Raw genomic sequence first — 20,857 nt, 5'->3', positions numbered from 1 at the left:
CCTCCTGGGGTTAACCTCTCTGCAGAACTCTTTCAATTTATTTAAAAAAAAACCCAGCAGTTTCTATAGAACCCTTTTGGTTTCATCCTTATTACACCAGAGAGGACTTTTGTACCACAGCCCCGTACAAATGAATCAGTGATTAAAAGATTTAGGGTGATAGTCTGGCCCCTTTCCATAGCCATGGCCCTAAAAGCCTCAATTCCCAACTTTGGGAGGACTCCCCTGGTGCAGGCCAAAAGCTCCCCCAGGAACCTGCTTCACAAGTGTCAATGAACTGGCAGGGTGGGGCTGAAGCTCTCTGCCCTACTGCCATTCCTGGCAGGCAGTGGGAGCGTGGGTGCCATATCTCACGGTACACAAAGGCTCTTTTATTTATGCTGGGGGCTCAGAGCAACCTTGTAGTGGGATGACCCAAAGGGGGCTTAACGCAGGATTACCCACCCTGCCTCTGTAAATTCCATGCTTTGGCTCTGGAGGGTGAGATTCTGTGCCAGGTCTCTACTCGCTAACCTTGGAGATGGGCCTCTCACTTTAATTTCATACATGCATTATATTGTAACAGGCTACTCGTGTCTTTTATACGTGGGGTGAGGAGAGGAGACTGAAACATAGGAGTTCACTTTATTGTACTCATTCCCACAACTCTGTTACAATGGCTACTTCAACCTGAGTGCAGAACCACACCTATCAGTCAGTGACAGCAGAGGAATGCCCAACCTGCTGAGGTGTATTAGCATCCAAGCACTATAGTCTTTGCAGCATGTTCATGAAATGAAGTTTTATACAAACCCTGACATTCTGCACTTCCTGAGGGCAACTACAGTGATTCCAGACCCACAAGTGTAGAGAGCGCAGCCTTGGAACCTGTTCCTGTTGGTGCAGCACTCCCATAGTAGGTGTCATCATGACGTCCACACGAATGGACAGATGAGTTTATTCAGTTAGCTTTCTCAGATGAGACCCAGGTTTGTACTTCTACTGCAGACAAGTAGTCTTCACAGCTTTTCCATAAAGCTCATTTTCAATGTAAATAGACAATGATCTTGTTTCCAACACAGTTGTGAAAATCCCACTGTATTTTAGCCCAATGAATAGGAAATGTTCTGGCTTACCTGAAAGAATCCTTTCTTTGAGAAACAGAGTCCAGTCAGATCTGGCCCATCCTGGAGACAAATAGATCACCCAGAGCAGAGCTGGAAAGTGACATCTGAAGATTTGGGTTTATTCTGTCAGAAGTTAACCCCATGGTCTGCCATAGGATAAACTTGTGCTTTCTCGTCCAAGTATAATTAATCTAACGTAGGTGGAAAAAAATTGAATTATACTGGCTGTGGAAATAGTCTCAAGTGGAGGCAACGTCAGAGGATTCTCCTACTGCCACTGACTGGCAGGTTTGATTCTGTTCCCAAGCTGCAAGCAGACTGAAGTACCTCTTATCACAGATCTGTAGATCTTATTACTGGACGTAAAGAAACATTTTAAGTAAGTACAGAAGATTTCTTTAAACCCATTTAGATTTTGATCCTGACGGTATTTATACAATAAAAGTGATAAGAGGTCACTGAAGCAACCCTAAGACCATATGCAAATTCTTAAACCAAAGATCCAGATATAGGAAAAAGAATCTTTATTGCTCTCTAAAAACATTTAGGTCCCACATACATAGCAGAAAGTGTATTTAATCAGATATTATGGCTATAAAAAAGTTTTAACAGTCTGAATTCCTCAGTTTTGTTTTGCCGATGAGACAACTGGTTTCCTCATGGAGGAACCCTTTCTATATATCTTAGTAACCATGACTTAAGCTTCAGTCTGGAATACAAGAGTGTGCAACCTTTTCAGAAGTTACTTAATACCACATCATTATTTGGCCCGTTTGTTGCTTAGAAGTAGCAGGGCTACTCCATGTCCTAGAGCTGAGGTCTGCACTGTCCGAGGGGAAGGCCTCACAGGGTCAACTTTCAAACTTGGGCCAACTGTGTAGTAATAGCAAGTCACCATAATGCTGGTCCCACTTAGTAAAATGACAGGCTTTAACAATTTAAAATCTTGCCAATCAAATAAATATGTGGCTGGTTACCATCCATAAATTCTCATGCTACCAAGTCGCACTAGTGTGAAGGGGGATTTAAAATTACAAACCAGAGGCAGTGACATTTCTTGGTGGCACTCCAGAGACTGAAGTCAGACACTGGCCCCTTTTGCCTTAGCAGCGTTTTCCAGGATTCTCTTTTTCCATTCTTCATAGTCTTGTTTTGCTTCGGTTTCACTTTTCTGCCGCTTGCGAGGGGTCTCAACTTCATCTTCATGTTCTACGGGGGAGGGAAAACAAAAACAAAACATTTATGAAACTCTATCATTTATAATATTTTGCCTAAAGAGTGCCTAATACTGAGTCCCAGACCCCTGGAATGTACCCGTACCAGTCTATTTCATGCACACAAAGACTACCATCAATCATTTAAAAAAAAATCAACCTGTTTAACACTATGATCGTCGTTTTATTTATCTTTCTGTTTGAACGGAAAAGGCTACCCTACTTCCACTAGATTTGCTCCACAAAAACATAATGATGCTTCCACTAAGCCAGCGACACCTAAACTTTTTCTCTTGTGTTCCCCCTCTCCCTGCCAGTAATGGAATCTGTCTGCGCCATAGGTGCTGACTCCATGGGTACTCCAGGATTGGAGCACCCCCAGAAAAAAAATTAATAGGTGCTTAGCACCACCAGCAGCCAGCTTCCCCCCTCCACCCCAAGTGCCTCCCATCAGCTGACAACCCCGTGGATTGACACCCCCCCCCCGGCGATGTTGTAGATGGACACCGCCCCGCCAAGCACCTCCTGCCTGCCGCAATCAGCTGTTCCATGGCGTGCTGGAGGAGTGGGGAAGTAGTAGAACTGGGCAGGAAGAGGTGGCAGGGGACTTGGAAGAAGGGGTGAGGTGGGGGCAGGCCTGGAGTGGAATGCGGATGGGAAGAGGTGGGGTGGGTTTGGGGGAAGGGGGTGGGTGGAGGTGGGGCCTGGGGTGGAGCAGATTGTTGAGCACCTCGGGGGCCTGGAGAAAGCTGGTGCCTATGGTCTGTGTCCCCCACCTCCATTGCTGCACAACCAAGGCTTCCAGAGCAGAGGAGCTTGGGCTTAAAGTAGAGAGGGGGAAGGAGGTGGGGAATAGAGGCGGAGCTGGGCTGGGGGTAGAGGGGATGAGGGCGGAGCTGGGCTGGGGAGGGGCAGAGCAGAACTGTGACTGGGGGCAAAGCCAGGCTGAGGGTGGAGTGGAGATGCAACTGGGCTGGGGGGCAGGGGAGGGGGTGGTGTGGTGCTGCTGCTAGGAGCACTGGGCTGGGGGGCGGAGGTGTGGTGAGGGTCAAAGTGGGACTGGGTTGTCCTCCCCCCAACCCCGCAATCTAGCCCAGGCCCTGTCACATGGCACCCTGAGTGGGTCATGCCCCACTGCACTAGACTCTCTTAGCATTTCCAACATCTGGCCATATGGGGAAGGGAGTGGGTTAAGAACAGAGCCTCAAGACATACTGAGCTATAACAAAATAATCTAACTAAAGCATTATTAGGCAACAGCAGAAGAACAAAGCTTAATTTCACAATTAAGAGACAACTCACCCTCCTCCTTTTCAGTGCATTCAAGCAAGGTCTTCTGGCTTTGGGTTGGCTGAGGAGTCAGTGAAGCACAGTCTCCTTTTAAAGAAGAGAAAGCTGCCTTTATTTATTTAATTTTGGACAGTCATTGGGGTACTAGGCCACCTAATGATTCATATTCATGCCTTACTTATGTGCGCCCCCCCTTGCTGATATCTCTGGCAGGACTCTTCTCTTGCTTCTCATTTCTCCAGCACCTCAATTAATCTATTTCTACTACAGTAGCACCTGCAATGTGCTGGGTGCCAGCCACACATACAAGAACAGTGTCTTCCCTGGGAAACTTCCCAGCTGAAGATGGCAGCAACAATCCCTGTTTCAGCAATGGGCTAATTTCTTATAGGAGCAGCAACAGATGTGGGCTTTGAAGGAGAGGCAATGGCTTTATGGATAAGTTCAGGTGGGACATTCTCTGCATGATGAGCATTATGGTAGGAGGTGCAATGACAGGGGATGGGGGCTGAGGGTGCCAATGGTGGAGTATGAGGAAAAAGTGCACAAATCGTGATGGGGCAGAGTTGTACAAGGAAGGTGAGGACATTGACTTGATGACTGGAGAAGGATGAGACAGAGGGATTCTAACAGGGGCTCTGTGACACGTACGGATGATTATCTTGGCAGCTGCACTGTACGAAATGGAGTGGGACTACAGGAGAGTCAGTCAGAGGTGGCAGCTGCACTACTAAAGGCAGAAGAAGGGCAGGACCTAGAAGAGGGTTTTAGCTGTGTGGTAGTAAAGAAAAGGCCAGAACTTGATATATTGCAGAGGAAGAGGCAGAGATTTTGTATTGCTCTGATGTGTGGGGCAAGCATAAGGGAGGAGTCAGAGATGGTTCCTGTGTTATGTGAGTTAGATGACAGACTGACATGACATCCCTGAGAAATGAGACAGGCAGTGATCAGAAAGTGGATTGAAGGAGACAAGTTAGGAGTGGACAGACAGGCTGGCACAAAAAGAGTAGTTGAAATTATAGGAGCAGATGAGATCACCCCCAGAAAGGGTGCAGAGAGAGAAGGACGTTGCTCTGTGGGACCAAGAGCATGGCTACATCACCTGCGTTCCAGAGCATGAGACTGCAAGTGCTGAACACTTACTGCTGATCTGCTGGCCAATTGTCTCCAGCTGGCTGCAGAGCCGATCGAATATAGCCTTCTTCACCCCAGAGGTATCCACCATTTTCTTCTTATCCACTTTTAGTTTCAAGCACCTAAAATAGGAAGTCAGTTTATTTTCTGAAGGAAGCAACATTCAAACATACGAAACTCAGGTTGATCAATGCATTTATAGGCAGTGCTTCTTAGGAGAATAAGCTGAAGGGTGGGGCCTGGAATTCCAGAATTCAGATCCAACTCGGCTACTGATTCACTTTGTGACCTTGCTCAAGAGAGTTCATCCCTGCCTCAGTTTCTCCATCTGTAAAAAAGATGGGTATGGCTCATCTCCTACCTTACAGGGAAGCTGTGATGATCAATTAATCCTGACAGCAGGTAACAATTTGGAACAGAAAGTGAAAAATTTCACACCTTGTTGAAATCACAAGGGGAAATTTAAATAGGAAGAAAGTAGTTCTACAAATTGTAATTTGGCCAGGACGCTGGGTAAACAATTCTTCTCCTGCAATGAACCAAATGGGACTTTCACCCCAGTAGACAGGTGCTCATTTTTAAAGCTCATCTGATGAAGTGTACTGCACCCCTAAAGCCAGACTGGTTCATAAGATTTCTAACATGTATAAATCTTAGCTTGGGGGAAGATTCATGTACAGTAAAAGTCCACGTGGGTTTTCCTGAGTTATTCTCTGCTGGGCACTAACTTGCAGGCGGCTGCAGCTCTCTCTTTAGAGGGCTCCATGTCTCAAAGGCAAAACCGCCTGTCTGGGTGGGAGAGGCAGAGAAACAGATGATTATTTGGAGCTTGTCAGTCTTTAGCCTTTCTGCAATGGCTCCCAATTTGAATGCAAGTCATCATCTCATTACCACTGCACGTTCCACCGGCATCTTTGTCTGCTATATGACCAACTCAAATACACTGTAGTACAGTGCTTCTCAAAGTCGGGCCGCTGCTTGTTGAGGGAAAGCCCCTGGCGGTCTGGGCCAGTTTGTTTACCTGCCGCATCCACAGGTTTGGCCGATCGCAGCTCCCACTGGCTGCGGTTTGCCACTCCAGGCCAATGGGAGCTACAGGAAGTGGCGTGGGCTGAGGTATGTGCTGGGCTCCCTTCCCGCAGCCCCCATTGGCCTGGTGCGGTGAACCGTGGCCAGTGGGAGCTGCGGCCGGCCGAACCTGCAGATGCGGCAGGTAAACAAACCAGCCCGGACCGCCAGAGGCTTTCCCTGAACAAGCTGTGGACCGGCTTTGAGAAGCACTGCTCTAGTACATCTTGGCAAACAGAAACGACTTTCCCACCATATGCAAGATATTAACTAATGTCATTCTTATGTTGGTTTGATGGAAAGTCAAACACACCCAACAGATGATCTTCAGATGACTGTCACATTATAGAATCATCCATCCATAATACTTTAAGTACCAGTGGCAATATTTATTATAAAATCATGTGATTTGCCTTTGGGCTACTAGACTAAATGTTTGATTTAATGTTTTCTTTCTCCAAGGCAAAACACAGTCTAGGCTGAATACTTCATTACAAGTAAGACATTAGCCTCAGCAGGCTGTCAAGACCATCTGAGGTTCCGAGAGTAGTGCTACAAGATACATTTAACCACCTAACGGTGCTTTAGGATATTAAGGAATTCTGGAGCCTTGAGCAGCTGTTTGCACTGTAACAGCCATTTCACACTTGTGAAATCTTTCATTATCATGTACAGCATGCCTGAGTTGGGGGGAAATCTAAGAATGTGATTTTATGCTCTCGCCGTTGGAATAATGGGGAATCTCACCCAGCATGTAATGTATGAAGAGCATACCTGCAGGCTGTGAACAATGCAGCTGTTGTGAACAAGGGTTTTGATAAATCAAGATCCATCTGCTGCATTTCAGAGAGACTGGATTCATACCTAAAAGAGAGCAGCACTGTTTACTACATAGCCAGTTTGCGTCTAAACAAAGCTTATGAAGTTGATTACTTCGGAGCTGAACAAAGACCTGGTACAAGATTGCTTGGTTCTCTGTCTCAGCCAGGCACAAACATTTTCAACTCCTGGCTGAGAACAGAAGAAAGAGGCAAAGACAGGATAGGGATGGCAGCACATTCTGAGATGTAGGGTGGGTGGGTGAGAGGTGTGATATTTATTTTAGATCAAGAAATCAGGCAGAGGGGACAAGGTGGAGTCAGCACAGTCTCTATTCTACCTACTCACCACACTCAATGGAACCTAGTACTTAACATCTATAAATTATCTCTAAAAAATGTGATAAGCCACTTTGAATTCAATTCATCCCTATGCAGAGGGCTGGCTCATAGCTCTTTTAACCATTTAATCCTCACTAACCCCTTAATATAGGGCTTAAGCATGTGAGAAGGCTTTGTGGGCTCTCAGGACCAGAGGTGAATTTCATTCTCTGAGTATTATGAAACAGCCAACATACCATTTATTTCAATCTATAGTTGTCAGACTGACAAGTGTATTGTTTATACAAGGAAATATGTATAGGTAAGTTTCAGGAGTCTTAATCTTTAAACACGATGCAGCCATGAAGAGTGTCAGCTACACAAGTGAAGACTGTTCTTTGCAGCCCACGATTCACAGACCAAAGGACCAAAGGGATCATCTAGTCTGATCTCCTGTTACGCAGCCCATAAAACTTCCCCAAAATAATTCCTAGAGCAGATCTTTTAGGAAAACATCCCATCTGATTTAAAAGTTGCCATGATCCTTGGTAAATTGTGTAGACTGTTAAGTATCTCAGTTAAAAAATTATGCCTTATTTCCAGACTAAATTTGTTCAGCTTCAACTTCCAGCCACTGGACTGTGCTATGTCAGTGGTTCTCAAACTTTTGACCACTTTCATGTACCAAGCCTCTGAGTGTGACCCCCCTTATAAATTAAAAAAAACTTTTTAATATATTTAACACCATTATAAATGCTAGATGCAAAGTGGGGCTTGAGGTGAAGGCTGACAGCTCGCAACCCCCCATGTAAAAACTCTCTCCAAGTTTTCAACATCCTTCTTGAATTGTGGGCACTAGAACTGGACAGTAGCAACTACATCACTGCCAAATACAGAGTTAAAATACCCTCTCTATTTGTACTTAACACTCCCAGTTAAGCACCAAGGATTGAATTAGCCCTTTTGGCCACAGTGTCACACTGGGAGCTCAGATTCAGCTGATTATCCACCATGACCCCTCTGTCTTTTTCAGCATCACTGCTTCCCAGGATACTGTCCCCATCATGTATGTATAGCCTACTTTGTTCCTAGATGTCTACATTTACATTTAGCCTTATTAAAATGCGTAATGTGCTTGCACCCTGTTTACCAAGTGATCCAGATTGCTCTGTATTACTGACCTGTCCACTTCCTTATTTAACATTCCCTCAATTTGTGTCATCTCATCTGCATACTTTATCAGTGATGATTTTGGTTTCTTCTAGGCCATTAATAAAAATGTTAAATAGCATAGACTGAAGAACCGATCTCTGTGGGACCCACTAAAAACACTCCTACTCGATGATGTTTCCCTGTTTACAATTACAATTACAATTTTGAAACTTATCAGTTAGCCAGCTATTAATCCATTTAAAGTATGACATGTTAATTGTTCTCATTATTTTAAAACAAAGTGGTGCGTGGTCCAATCAGCGGACCAAATTTGGTGGTGAATCCTGATCACATGCCACCTTCGGTGGCCACAAATTTGGTCTGCTGGTTGAATCGTTAGCTTCCCTGGCCCAGGCTGGACACTGATGTGGAGTGTGACATGAACACTTATCCATGCCCCCTTTGTATTACCATACGATAAAACTTTCTATTCCACTAGTATCTCAGGAAGATGTTAAACGTTGGCATGTTGTGCATACGGTAAGAAGAAGATATGACTACATCATCTGTTTCCCCTTCAAATACAGACCAAATATTTACTGAACACTTCTGCCTTTTCTGCATTATTATTGATAATTCTACTAGTTCCATTTAGCAATGAACCAATCCCACTGTCCGGATTCTTTTTGTTCCTACTTGGAAAAACTCCCCTTCTTATGGCCTTTAAGTCTGCTGGCCACAGATGTCTCCTTATGTCCCTTTGCTTCCTTGACCAATTTTCTACAGTTCTATCTTCTGACTGATAGCCATTATTACCAGCTTCCCCTTTCTTCCATTTGTTGTTGCTGTTGTTTTTTATAATTTCCTGTTAAACAATTGCTTTTGTTAAAGCAGATATTACACAGAGGAGAGAGTTTTAGATGAAAGGACTCTCAACTTTGTGAAGTTTTCTTATTCAACAGTTTTTACCAAGAAAATGTAGGATTCATGTTGGAATGGATACATTTCTCTAGACATGTGGTTTCTTTCATATTTGTATACATCTCCTGGAACTGCAAGGTTGACTGAGAAAAGGCTACAGGGAGGGTTAAAGGACAGGAAGTGTGGGGCTGTGGATAGGAAATTGGACTGGGAGTCAGGAGTCCAGCAGTCTATTTCCAAATGGTCTAAATTTTTCAAACATGGTTTCCTAAACAAGTGGTCTAATTTTCAGAGGTGCTGACCACTGAACATTCACTGAAGTCAATGGGAGCTGCAGAGGGCTCAGTACCTCTGAAAATCAGCCTTTTCATACTTAAGAGCAGTCTTATTTAAAAACAAAGAAAGCATTTCCATTTCTTAATAGAAATGGATGATAAAATGATGGTCATAAAAGGTTACGTGCCCTACCTTTGTAATATCTGTGAAGCGGTGTTCACTGCCTCTGTGCAGCAGAACTGTACAGCCAAATCTCGGATTCCCATATTGGAGTTCAAACCTAGCAAACACTCAAAAGACTTCATACAGCTCTGGTAAGTCCTCTTGTTCAAACCGGAGAGTTTAACTAAGTAGCTCTTTGAAAAACAAAACAAAATCACATGTGTGAGCAGAATTTCTCTTCTGGAACATAACCCGTCTAAATAGAATAGGTTAATCAATCCATCTTCTACTTTTGTTTTGAATAGTTTTGTTGTTGTTTGCTCATTGTTTGGTTCGATCTGTTACACAGGTGAGGCTGCTCTATGAAGAGGAAAAAATACACAATGGCAAAGGAACAGCACAAGTTTCAATGCAGAGTTACCTTCAGATAGTTACACTGGTGCTGCAGTTTGGAAAATGATTCGTCCCTTTTAACTGCCTTCCAGAGAGCTAAGACACTGGGATCATCAAGCATTTGTATGAAGGGTCAGTGCTACTCATGGGAATCTAGGCAATGGAAACCTATCCCATGTATGGAGGAGAAATCTACAAAAGATTATATGGACAATCAGCTATGTCATCTTTTTTATTTTGGGGGGGGAGGAGGGTGATGATGGGGACAATTTTCTTGCCTGGCAGTCCTGCAAAAGGCCATCCGCAGGCTTCCGGGGGCAGAGAGACATACATGAAGCCACTGCTTCCTTTTGGTAGCTTTAAGAGCCCCCTTGCATCACTTCTCACAATAAAGGGGAACTACCACCCTTCAGGAACCCTCAGTCAGGGGAAGTAGAAGTCAATTCACACTAGAATCTAATGGAGACTCTAGTCTCCAATTCTCCATTGTTAGCCTCTGATGAAAATGGAATACCACTGGATTGTTGGAAGGACCCAGTTGTAGACTGGTCCGTAATGTGAGGAAATGGGATTTTACTAGTCTTCCTTGCTGCCTCCTCATATACACTAAACACGATACAAATTTTATTGGAGTTGATAAGCATTAGGAAGAACAAAGAACCATGTCACGTATTGTATCCTACTTTGTCCACTGGGTGTTGCATATAGCCAGCTGCTAGGTCCAGGCACATCACTGCATTGCTCGTTGCCGTCATCTGAGCCAACAATCCCGTGCACTTCACCTGGGACAGTCGCAGATATTCTTCTGCTTTTCTGTAAAATATCCCCACGGGAACGCGCACACAAAATGCCATTCGTTAATACCACTGAGGTTACAGATTGGTGGCGTTTACATCTGCAAGAATTCAAACGCACATACCCAGGACTGGCTGCTTTAATCAAGATAAAAAAAGATTAAGATAAATGGGACGTCACTGAAATATGTCTGGAAGCACCGGCAGGCTGGTTTGCATAACTGCGTATTCACTGTAGTGCATTGTAGCCTACAGAAATGTCAGTCAAATATTAGTTAAAAGGAATTCAAAGTAACTTTGAGTAGTGTTAAAAGTAATTTACCCCTTTCCCTGGATTAGGCACTGGAGAGAAGTTAAGAGACTGGATTTAGTTATAGGTCTTAGTGATGTTCAAATGTTACAGGGGAATGCACATATATATTTATTTGGATTTAACTATAATAACCATTACACACATGCAGAATGCTGAGCACCCTCACATTAATTAAGCTTATTCTAACTCTACCAGCTGGCGTAATCTAAGGAAGACAACCTTTCGTTTCAGGCAGGAGTGGAGGGCGGAACAGACTATTCACTAACTGGAACTGAAGTAACTAAATCTGTTATAATTCACACCTCTAGTTATTTCAGGGCCAGTCCATGCATGAACTACCTCATTTCAAATTAAATTTAATTTAAGGTGGGAATTAAAACCAATTTAATTATTTCAGTTCAAGTCTGTGAGTAGGCCAGTGATAAGAGACTAGTGCATCCCTATAAGACATTTTAAAAAGGCAGCAGAATTAAAGTGGATAATGGGAAGACTCATTTAAGCCAAGGGCCTTCTCTATACAAGATTCTGCTTTTTTGCATCAAGGTGTGCCATCGTTGTTATAGGTGAGACTTAGCAATGGCAGGAATCCTAATATAGATTTGTTTGCAAGTGCTTTAACTGATGTGGTCCCAATACTTCAACAGGGCTTGCCACGAGCATACTCCTTCCTGCCCTCACACAGAGCCCTGCCACAATGGATTGATTTAAATCACAAATTTTTAAATCATATTTGTATTTATACTTTAGTTATTTTCCTAAAGAAAGTTGATTCTCTTTGGTTGGTAACCATTAAAACATGTTGATTTGCAACTAAATACAGCCTTTACCTTAAATTTGGTACTTCTTTTTGCTAACCAGGAGGATTCATTATATCTATACACATTTATTTAAGCAATTATATAGCTTAACTTTTATTTAATTTACATTTATTCAGGTTCATAATTTTTACATTTATGTTAGAAAATGGTGAATGATGCATTTCTTATTTACTAGGTGATACATTTTTACTTGTGATTGTGTCAAGTTCTATTTGGATGGAAATACAAAACAATTAAATATGCACAAAACCAGCATTTTAAATGTTTTTATTAAATAAAACTACCTTAAATGTTTGGGACACCAGATTTTTTTTTAATCAAAACTGTTTTGCACTGAAAACTTTTTTATTAAACAAAGGAAGAATTATCTGTAGTTAATGAATTAAACTGATTGTTTCTGGTCACTACGTCCTTCAAGATTTTAGAACTAGAAGATCTGATCCTCCAATCTTGTTTTTATTCAAAGACTGGAAAAAAACCCAAGCTTTTCTGCTTTTTCAATTCCCAATTGGTTTCTTAACTTTCAATGAACTCATCATTGAACTGAACTAGTTCAATAAACTGAAATGAAGAAAACAGAGACTACAGCTGTCAAAAGTTGGTTTAGCACGTCAATAAACTCCCATTCCACGTGCTTAGACAGTGACTGCCATCAATATGACTTTCTTTAAAACTTGGTAGCAAACATTCTTACACAGGTATCTAGCTGGGTCCTGCCCACATGCCCAGGGTCTAACTGATCACCATATTTGAGGTCAGGAAGGAATTTTCCCCTGGGGTCAGATCGGCAGAGACCTGGGTTTTTTTTGGCCTTTCTTTGCAGCATGGGGCATGGGTCATGGGTCATTTGCAGGTTTAAACTACTGTAAATGGGGGATTCTCTGTAACATGATTTGAGGACTTAAGTAACTCAGCCAGAGGCTAGTGGTCTCTTATATGAGCAGGTGGATTAGGTTTTGTGGCCTGCTTAAGTGTAGACATAACCTAAGTTGTGTTTATCATCACAGTAGCCAGGACCATCCCTAAGGGAGTGCGGGGCTCAGGATAAATCAGCATAGGCCACGGGAACTAGGGGTGTGGAGGATGTGTGGGTGCTGCAGCACCCCCAGGATTCCGGCTGCCGGCTCCATGCGCTGGGGGCTCAGCTGAGGGAGGGGGGCAGGTAGACACCCCCACTATTAAAACTGTTCCAGGGCCACCGCATATCAGCCCCCCTTCCAGGCTTGGGGGCCCCACTCTGCATTGGCGGCTGGGCTGGCGGGATAGATCCAGCCTGGTGCCGGGCCGCCTGCTGCTGCTGGCAGTTGCCAGTGCCTACCGCCGAGCTATTGTTGGCCATATTACTATGGTGGTTCAGGGCTCCAGCTGGGGATGCAGGACTCGCTGCACCGGGTCTTCTAGGACCCACTGTGCCAGCCAATTGCACCAGCCTGCAGGGCCCCCCGAAGTGTGTGGCCTGGAATGGTAGCCCCGATTCGTCCTACCCAAGGTATGGCTCTGACAGTAGCATACTTCCTCCTCATTCTTACATGTTCTGAACAGTGAGATATTTTAAATTTCAACATTAATTAGTTGTTAGTATCTGAGTTACCACCCACTGAAGTAAATGGGGCAGTTGACATATCAGAGCTATAAATGTCAGGCTCCCTACAAACTCAGTCAGACATTATTATTTATGATTATGTATGTTATATCCAGGTTATGTGTTTTTTGCAATCATAACAGCAAAGAACTAGGACTTCTCCACATGAGGAAATTGACCAGAATAGCTTCCTATGTGGATACATTACTCCAGAATAGTTGGTGTACTTTGAGAACACTAATTAATCTGGAATAAAGTGGCGTATCCAGGAATAGCGTCTCTGCACAAGGAGCTTTCTGGAAATGGCCTAGAGGATAGGGCCCTGGACTGGGACTCAGGATACCTGGATTCTATTCCAGCTTAGTGTGTGCGCATGCGTAAATTACTCTGCTTTAGTTCCTCCATCTGTAAAATGGAGATCTTGATCTTTATAAAGTGCTTTGAGATCTACTAATAAAAAGTGCTATTTAAAAGCTAGGTGTTAAAATTGGGCTTGGAAAGATTACATTTTTATTGGTAAACATTGATTTCACTCAGGGTGGATAAAAATCAATGTTTTTCTTTTTTCTAAGTAAAAATCCACTCTCATTTCACTGTACACATACAAACTGACACAACAAATTTCCGTCAACAATCAAAATTTACAGATGGCATATGAAAAATGCTGCTTAAAAACATAAGTTTGATATAATGACATTTACTGTGTACCTTTTGACACGTGATGCTAACAATTTGTGTTTCAATGGTTACCAAACTTTAACTTTTTGAAACAACTTCTACTGCCATTAGGTAATTATCTGACCCCAACATAATTTCCTGCAACTGTGATAATGTAAATAATCTAAAACAAGATAAAAACCCCATAAACTTGTGCAACTGAGACAATCTAAATTGACAAAAACAAACAAAAATATGCGTATAAATAAGACTGCGATTGCTGAAGCGATAACTTACAAACCGAATTCTGCCAAGCCTAATTACAATGTAAACGCGCCGGGCGATCATCCCCGCTATTATTTAACGCAAAGAGATGCTGGCACGGCTCCCGTCGATCCCAAGGTGCGTCCCGTCCCACAGGGCTCCTGCCACCCATCATCCCCACACCGCCACCTCCGGGGCGCAGCGCTAACCCACCCCTCGCACTCAGGGCAGGAGACGGCTGTGGGCGGCGGGATCCGGGCCCCCACTCCCGCCCAGGACACCCAGGCGGCTCCCGGGGGCGGGTCCCATCCGAGGCGCTGGGGCTCCCCCGTGTCCGGCGCCCGCTACCTGAGCACTCCGGGCGCAGCGATGCCCAGCTTGGGCGCCAGCCGCTGGATCACGCCGGGTTCCTCCATGGGCCGCATCCCCGCGCGCCGCTGGGCACAGCTGGCCCCGCCCCTTCCGCCCGCTCGCTCCCTCTCCTCACTGCGTGACGCGCGCTACTGGCAAGGGAGGCGAGCCGCCACCTTGGCCGGGAGTCTTCCTGAAACTCATTGGCTACCCTGAGCGTCAATCATGGCTCACTGGAACCAATCAGCCTTGACACCTTGACTTCCTTGGAGTCGGCCAATGAAGAGGAGGGGCTGTGGCGGGGAGGCGGGGCTTTGAGGAGGTTGTGGAGTCACATGACAGAGAGACGCTGTCTGGGCTGGTGCTGGTGCTGGTGCTGGCCGCGGGCTTCGAGCGATCATGGTGAGCGGCGCTGGCCTTGGGCTAGCGGCTGCGGGGCGGCGGCTTGTGGCTCGGGCGGGCCGGGGGCTGCCCTGGGCTGCGGCTGGAGGCGGGCGGGGGCTGCAGCCCTGCCTGGGGGCGGGGGAGGCGGTTGGCCTTGCTGCGCTGGGGTGAGGGGCAGGCGTCGAATAGCCCAAGGCCCCGGCTCCCAGGTGCGGGGGGAGGCAGCCTCGCTCGCGTTCCCCCTCTTGCCCTAGAGGGGTCTGCACCGGAGGAATGGGGTAGGGGCGGTCTCTGTGCACGGGCGGTCTCTGCTAGCGTGCCCTGGGCATGAGCAAGTGCAGCTCAGCGTTATCCTCGTTCAGGCCACCAGTGCTTGGCAAACCCAGCAAGGTCTGGCTTTAAAACCAGCCCACCTCTGCCATCGTGTCACTGTTGTGTGAAGTTGTTCCTTCCCTTCTCCAGTGCGCTACACAGTCTGTAACTGATGACTGAATTCACTTCTGTGGAGGCTGAGATCTTGTTTATACTTTGAGGTGGAAAAATCCCCAGGGTTGTTTTTTTGGGAGGGTTAAGGCTGAAATTCCTTTAGCTTGGTGCTGCTGGGTCCAGTCCAGTTCAACCCTCGGATAAGTTGTTGTGGATCTGCAGTGACTCGTCTGAAAATAGAGTGGCTGGCTTTCATGCTGATATTGTGAGGAGAAAATCTAGCCCATGACTTTTTTGTCTGCCTATCTGTGAAATGGGCAGAAAAATGTTTGCCTTCCTCCCTGGGGCTTACTTTATGCTTATAAACATCTCAGAGATTCTTGACTAAAATGTGAGTTGTTAGTGCAAATTATAACTATTAATCCACTAGTCGAGAAATACCTAGGTATCATTGAATTTCACAACAAAATATTTGAGTAGACATGGGATGTATATATTTTATCATAGTGGTGCCTTAATGCTTTTGTGGTTAAAGTTTGAGTGCGATTTGCCAATAGCAGGAGCGGCACAGTAGAAATATTAGTAATATCAAAGTTACAGTTAGGCTAGAATTAGTGTCCCCATTCCAATGTGCTGGCTACAGCCACTCATAACATTCCATAGTTTTCATCTTTCAGGCTGATCACTTCCAATCTGAGTCTCTGTGACTAAAATTGAATTTTCTTTTGAGTAGTTTGAACAAAAACAGTTCACTAAATGGAGCGCATGGACATTGAAATATTTTGATGGGGTTGTTCTTGTTTTTGAACAGCCCTACTGTTGAAATGGCTGGGGAGACAAACCTGAAATTTGGCATGGAGATAGCACTCACTGGGTAGTGTCTTATTTTGAGTGGAATACTTAGAAGTTTTGACTTGAAAGTTGTAATGTGCTTAAAATTGTGTATGCTCAGTATCTTTTGCATTGTGTATTATTGCTAAGCTTGTAATGCGTATAGTTAGGAAGGCAGCACTGAACATTCAGATGTTGACTAACTTAGCTATGGAATGAAAAAACTAGTGATAGTGTGCGGTGAATGAGACAAAGATCTTGTCTTATTTGCTGCACATCTTGTAAAGTAAAAACTGCATAGCTCTGAAACTTTGCAGGAGAAAAAGGACTCCCAAAGACTTCCCAAGATGTGCAGGGCAGGGACTCCCAATTGCAAATCTATCAAGGTATGTGGGGACATTTCATTTGAAACATGCTAAGGTTGTGTGGCTATGCATTCAAGTCAGGCAATGACAACATAAAAGTTCAGTGTGTAGCCTTATCTCTGTCCTTCTACAAATACATTTGTGGTAGTCATTAACTAAATGATCACATAACTTTTTACAATCTTTGCTATATATGTGGTACCTAAGAAATGTCATGCTATGTCAGATCTGATGTTCATCCTGTCAAGTATCCTATCTTTAATAGTGGCCACACAACACCAGAGGCTTCAGAGAAGGGTGTAAGAACTCTACAGTGAGCAGATAGAGATAATCTTCTCTCCTTTAAGGTCCCTAATAGAGATTGGCTTAAACCAGTGGTTCTCAACCTGTGGCCCAGTCAGCACAGAGCTGTGACCCATGTCACATCCCTAGGGCCATACAGGTAGTATTGGATGCGGCCCACAGTGATAAATAAGTTGAGAACCACTGGCTTAAGCCTTGATGTATAAGGTTTAATATCTCTTCAGTAAATTTATATTAACTCTGGATATTCTTGATATTCAAACAAATGGCGAATCCCTTTTGAATCTTGTTAACTTCTTGGCGTCAATGACTTCCTGTGACAGCGAACACCACAATTTAATTACATGTGTGAAAAAAGTATTTCTTTATACTGGTTTTGATTTCCCTCATTGAATTGTTGCTCTTATGTTATGAGAGAAAGCTGAAGTCCCTGATCTACCTTCTCTGGACTATTCAGTAATTCATTATACTTTCTACTAGTCCACTTATGCCAAACAGTCTGCTAAAGTTCGAGTACACTGCAAATTGTTCTTAAACGTCATCTAAGGTCCCTCACCAAAGGCCCTTAAGCAAAGTAAGCTCTCATGGGATAAGAGGGAAGGTCCTCTCATGGCTTGGTAACTGGTTAAAAGATAGGAAACAATGGGTAGGAATAAATGGTCAGTTTTTAGAATGGAGAGAGATAAATAGTGGTGTCCCCCAGAAGTCTGTACTGGGACCAGTCCTATTCAACACATTCATAAATGAGGTGGAAAAAAGGGGTTAACAGTGAGGTGGCAAAATTTGCAGATGATACAAAACTACTCAAGATAGTTAAGTCCCAGGCAGACTGCGAAGAGCTAAAAAAGGATCTCTCAAAACTTGGTGACTGGGCAACACAATGGCAGATGAAATTCAGCGTTGATGATAAATGCACAGTAATGCACGTTGGAAAACACAATCCCAACTATACATATAAAGTGATGAGGTCTAAATTAGCTGTTACCACTCAAGAAAGAGATCTTGGAGTCATTGTGGATAGTTCTCTGAAAACATCTAATCAATGTGCAGCAGCAGTCAAAAAAGCAAACAATGTTGGGCATTATTGTGAAAGGGATGGATAATAAAATAGAAAATACCATATTGCCTCTATATAAATGTATGGTATGCCCACATCTTGAATACTGCATGCAGATGTGGTCATCCCATCTCAAGAAAGATATACTGGAATTGGTAAAGGTTCAGAAAAGGGCAGCAAAAATGATTAGGTGTATGGAACGGCTTCTGTATGAGGAGAGATTATTAAGGCTGGTGCTTTTCAGCTTGGAAAAGAGATGACTAAGGGTGGATATGATAGAGGTCTATAAAATCATGACTGATGTGGAAAAAGTAAATGAAGTGATATTTACTCCCTTTTCATAACACAATAACTAGGGGTCACCAAATGAAATTAATAGGCAGTGGGTTTAAAACAACCAAAAGGTAGTATTTTTTCACCCAATTCCCAGTCAACCTATGGAACTCTTTGCCAGAGGATGTTGTGAAGGCCAGGACTATACCAGGGTTCAAAAAAAGGACTACAGTAACTCCTCACTTAATGTTATACTTATGTTCCTGAAAAATGCAACTTTAAGTGAAACAATGTTAAGTGAATCCAATTTTCCTATGAGAATGAATGTAAATGGGGAGGAGGTTGGGTTCCAGGGATTTTTTTTTTGCCGTACAGTACAGTACTATAGTTGGGAGGTGCCCCGGCCTTACCCCACACAGGCACAGCCCACTGGCACTGGAGACAGTGAGGCAGGCAGGCAGAGGCTGAAGGTCCTGTAAGCTAGGAGGAGCATGTTGCGCAGCAGTAGAGGGTTGAGTGTAGGGGCTGAGGGCTCTGGCTGGGAGTGCAGGTTCTGGGATGGGGTGGGGATGAGGGGCTTGGGGTGCAGGAGGGTGCTCCGGGGCTACAGCAGAAAGAGAGGACTCCCCCCAGCACACTTTCCCTGCAGCAGCACCTGGGTTGAGGGGGAGAGGCATCTCTCCCTGCTGCAGCAGCTCTGGGGCTGGGGCTGCCGGATAAGTGCCCCTCCTTGGGCAGGTCCGGTCCAGGGCTGGGTTCAGACTGAGGAAGTGGCGCCTCGCCTGTGGCTGGGTTCAGGCTGAGGTAGGCACAAACTGGCTGGTCGAGGCACCCCGGCCGGGGCAGAGTTGTGGTGGGGGGGCAGGCTAGGTTGGGGATAGGGGAAGGACACCTCACCCCCTGCTGTGACAGTTTCCCAGGCGGGTTCCCTGAGCACTTGCGCGGCACTAAGAAGGCTGCTGCGTGGCTTCACAGCTTTCAGGGAACGTAGCTATCTAGTCAGGCTGTAGAAAAATGTGTTTTGTACTTGATCATCTGGAGACTAGCTGAAAATGCCTAATTAGGATTTGTCTACATCACAGGTACTGCAGCTGCATCTATGCTGCTGTAGTGTAGACACTTACTACAGTGACAGAAGGGGTTGATCATTGCTCTTAGTAAATCACCTCCCTCTCCCAGAGAGGCAGAAGCTGCGTCGATGGAAGAACCATTGACCTAGCTGCGTCTGCTCTGGGGGTTAGGTGGACCTAACTGTGTCTCGCAGGGCATGAAGTTTTCCAGATGCCCAAGTGGTGTAGGTTGACCTAAGTTTTTAGATGTAGACCAGGCCTTCAAAAGGAGCAAAGTTGGAGTTACACATGCAACCCTACTTTACCATTTCCTGACTTGCGTGCCCAGCCAGGTAATGCTAAGTTAATAAGATTTACAAAGATTGGTGTTACAAATCCATTTTTATGGGGACATGTGACCTCACCCTTTTATTTTGTGTAGTGCTGAAAGCTGCTACACAGATGCATATTTTTCTTTAAAATAAAGCAACTTACTACATTTTTTTAACTTATGCACTTTATAAAGGTCTGTGAACTTTACAGTCTGTTCAGAAGAGAAATTTTCATCTTACAAACTTTAAAATATTAAGTTTATGGAAAGTGCAGAGCAGTAGCTTTTTGTGTGTGTGTGTGTTTCATTTTAAAATCTGTATCTATGCTATGGCTGTTGTGATTCTTCCCCTCGCCCCCCATTTGAAAAAATACCTCTTCTGGGGATGAGGGTGTGGGGGAGAATGGGAATAGATGGTGATGGGGATGACCATGTTCTTCCTGTTAAATTAAACATTGGACGTGTACTAAATCAGTCACATTTTAACAATCCATTCCTCACGCAAGATACATATTGTCCAAATTGAAAAGGTTGTAGTTCTGTAAATAAAACAATTTTTTACTCCTGAGGGGATTCTGTGCCAAACATGTAAAATGCTGTGGACAATATTTTAAAATTCTGCAAGTTTTATTTGTCAATAAATAAATGCAAAGGTTCCAGCATGGCAGTGGAGAGCACAGGCTACTGGCTTGCTGAAGGTGGGAGATGACCTTGCAAACTCCCCCACCCCCGGCACCCAGACTCCACGGTGAGGCTGCACGCCACCCTGACATAGGACAAGGTATGGACTTGCCCCAGAAACACTCTGGGCCCTGCTCCTCTGTACCAGACACACCAGCTGTGGGGCAGGCAGCCTCAACCAGGCAGGATCCAAGTGTGGGAGGGGCTCAGTGTGGTGAGGAAGGAGAAATCCAAGTGTGGGGTGAGAGGATTCTGTGTGGGGCAATCTGAGTGCAGGCAGCTCAGTGGAGGGGTCTAGGTGTGGAGGGATCTGGATGTACAGAGGCTCGTGGGGAGGGGGGCAGTTACCAGGTGCTGAGGCAATGAGACTCTGCAGGGACTTGCAGGTGAAAGTGGTTGGGACTCAGTGGAGGGGTCTGGGTGAGGGGGGGCTCAGCAGGGGGTGTCTGGGTGCTGGTGTAGTGAGACTTGGTAGAGTGGGAGTCTGGATGTGGGGCTCAGGGTGGTGCAGGGAGTGGGGCTT

At 44.8% G+C, this 20,857-nt stretch overlaps 2 protein-coding genes across 2 annotated transcripts in view; one reads left to right on the top strand and one right to left on the bottom strand.

Moving 5' to 3' along the window:
* Positions 1-1,613: 1,613 nt before the first annotated feature.
* Positions 1,614-14,736, bottom strand: ORC6 (origin recognition complex subunit 6). The gene is made up of 7 exons (XM_050923121.1): positions 14,632-14,736; positions 10,539-10,668; positions 9,493-9,656; positions 6,587-6,676; positions 4,754-4,866; positions 3,623-3,697; positions 1,614-2,315 (listed from the first exon to the last, which is right to left on the bottom strand). The coding sequence occupies exons 1-7, from the start codon at positions 14,706-14,708 to the stop codon at positions 2,188-2,190; spliced, it is 777 nt and encodes a 258-aa protein (XP_050779078.1). The 5' UTR covers positions 14,709-14,736; the 3' UTR covers positions 1,614-2,187.
* A 205-nt stretch (positions 14,737-14,941) lies between these two features.
* The window catches only part of VPS35 (VPS35 retromer complex component), a 45,894-nt gene continuing 39,978 nt past the window's right edge, over positions 14,942-20,857 (top strand). The window contains exon 1 of the mRNA XM_050923072.1: positions 14,942-15,036. Within this exon, the coding sequence (XP_050779029.1) occupies positions 15,034-15,036 (3 nt within the window). The 5' untranslated portion in view covers positions 14,942-15,033. The remainder of the gene's footprint in view (positions 15,037-20,857) is intronic.

Source organism: Gopherus flavomarginatus, chromosome 14, assembly GCF_025201925.1.
Source record: "Gopherus flavomarginatus isolate rGopFla2 chromosome 14, rGopFla2.mat.asm, whole genome shotgun sequence".
NCBI lineage: Eukaryota > Metazoa > Chordata > Testudines > Testudinidae > Gopherus > Gopherus flavomarginatus.
This window is presented reverse-complemented; position numbering and strand designations above follow the sequence as displayed.

What these genes read in the sequence shown, in the direction of transcription:
- ORC6 (XM_050923121.1), bottom strand. Translation starts at nt 14,708, where the DNA reads ATGCGGCCCATGGAGGAACCCGGCGTGATCCAGCGGCTGGCGCCCAAG. An exon ending in GCTGCGCCCGGAGTGCTCAG is followed by an intron (nt 10,669 to 14,631) that starts GTAGCGGGCGCC and finishes GATATTTTACAG; the next exon opens with AAAAGCAGAAGAATATCTGC. An exon ending in TGCAACACCCAGTGGACAAA is followed by an intron (nt 9,657 to 10,538) that starts GTAGGATACAAT and finishes TGTTTTTCAAAG; the next exon opens with AGCTACTTAGTTAAACTCTC.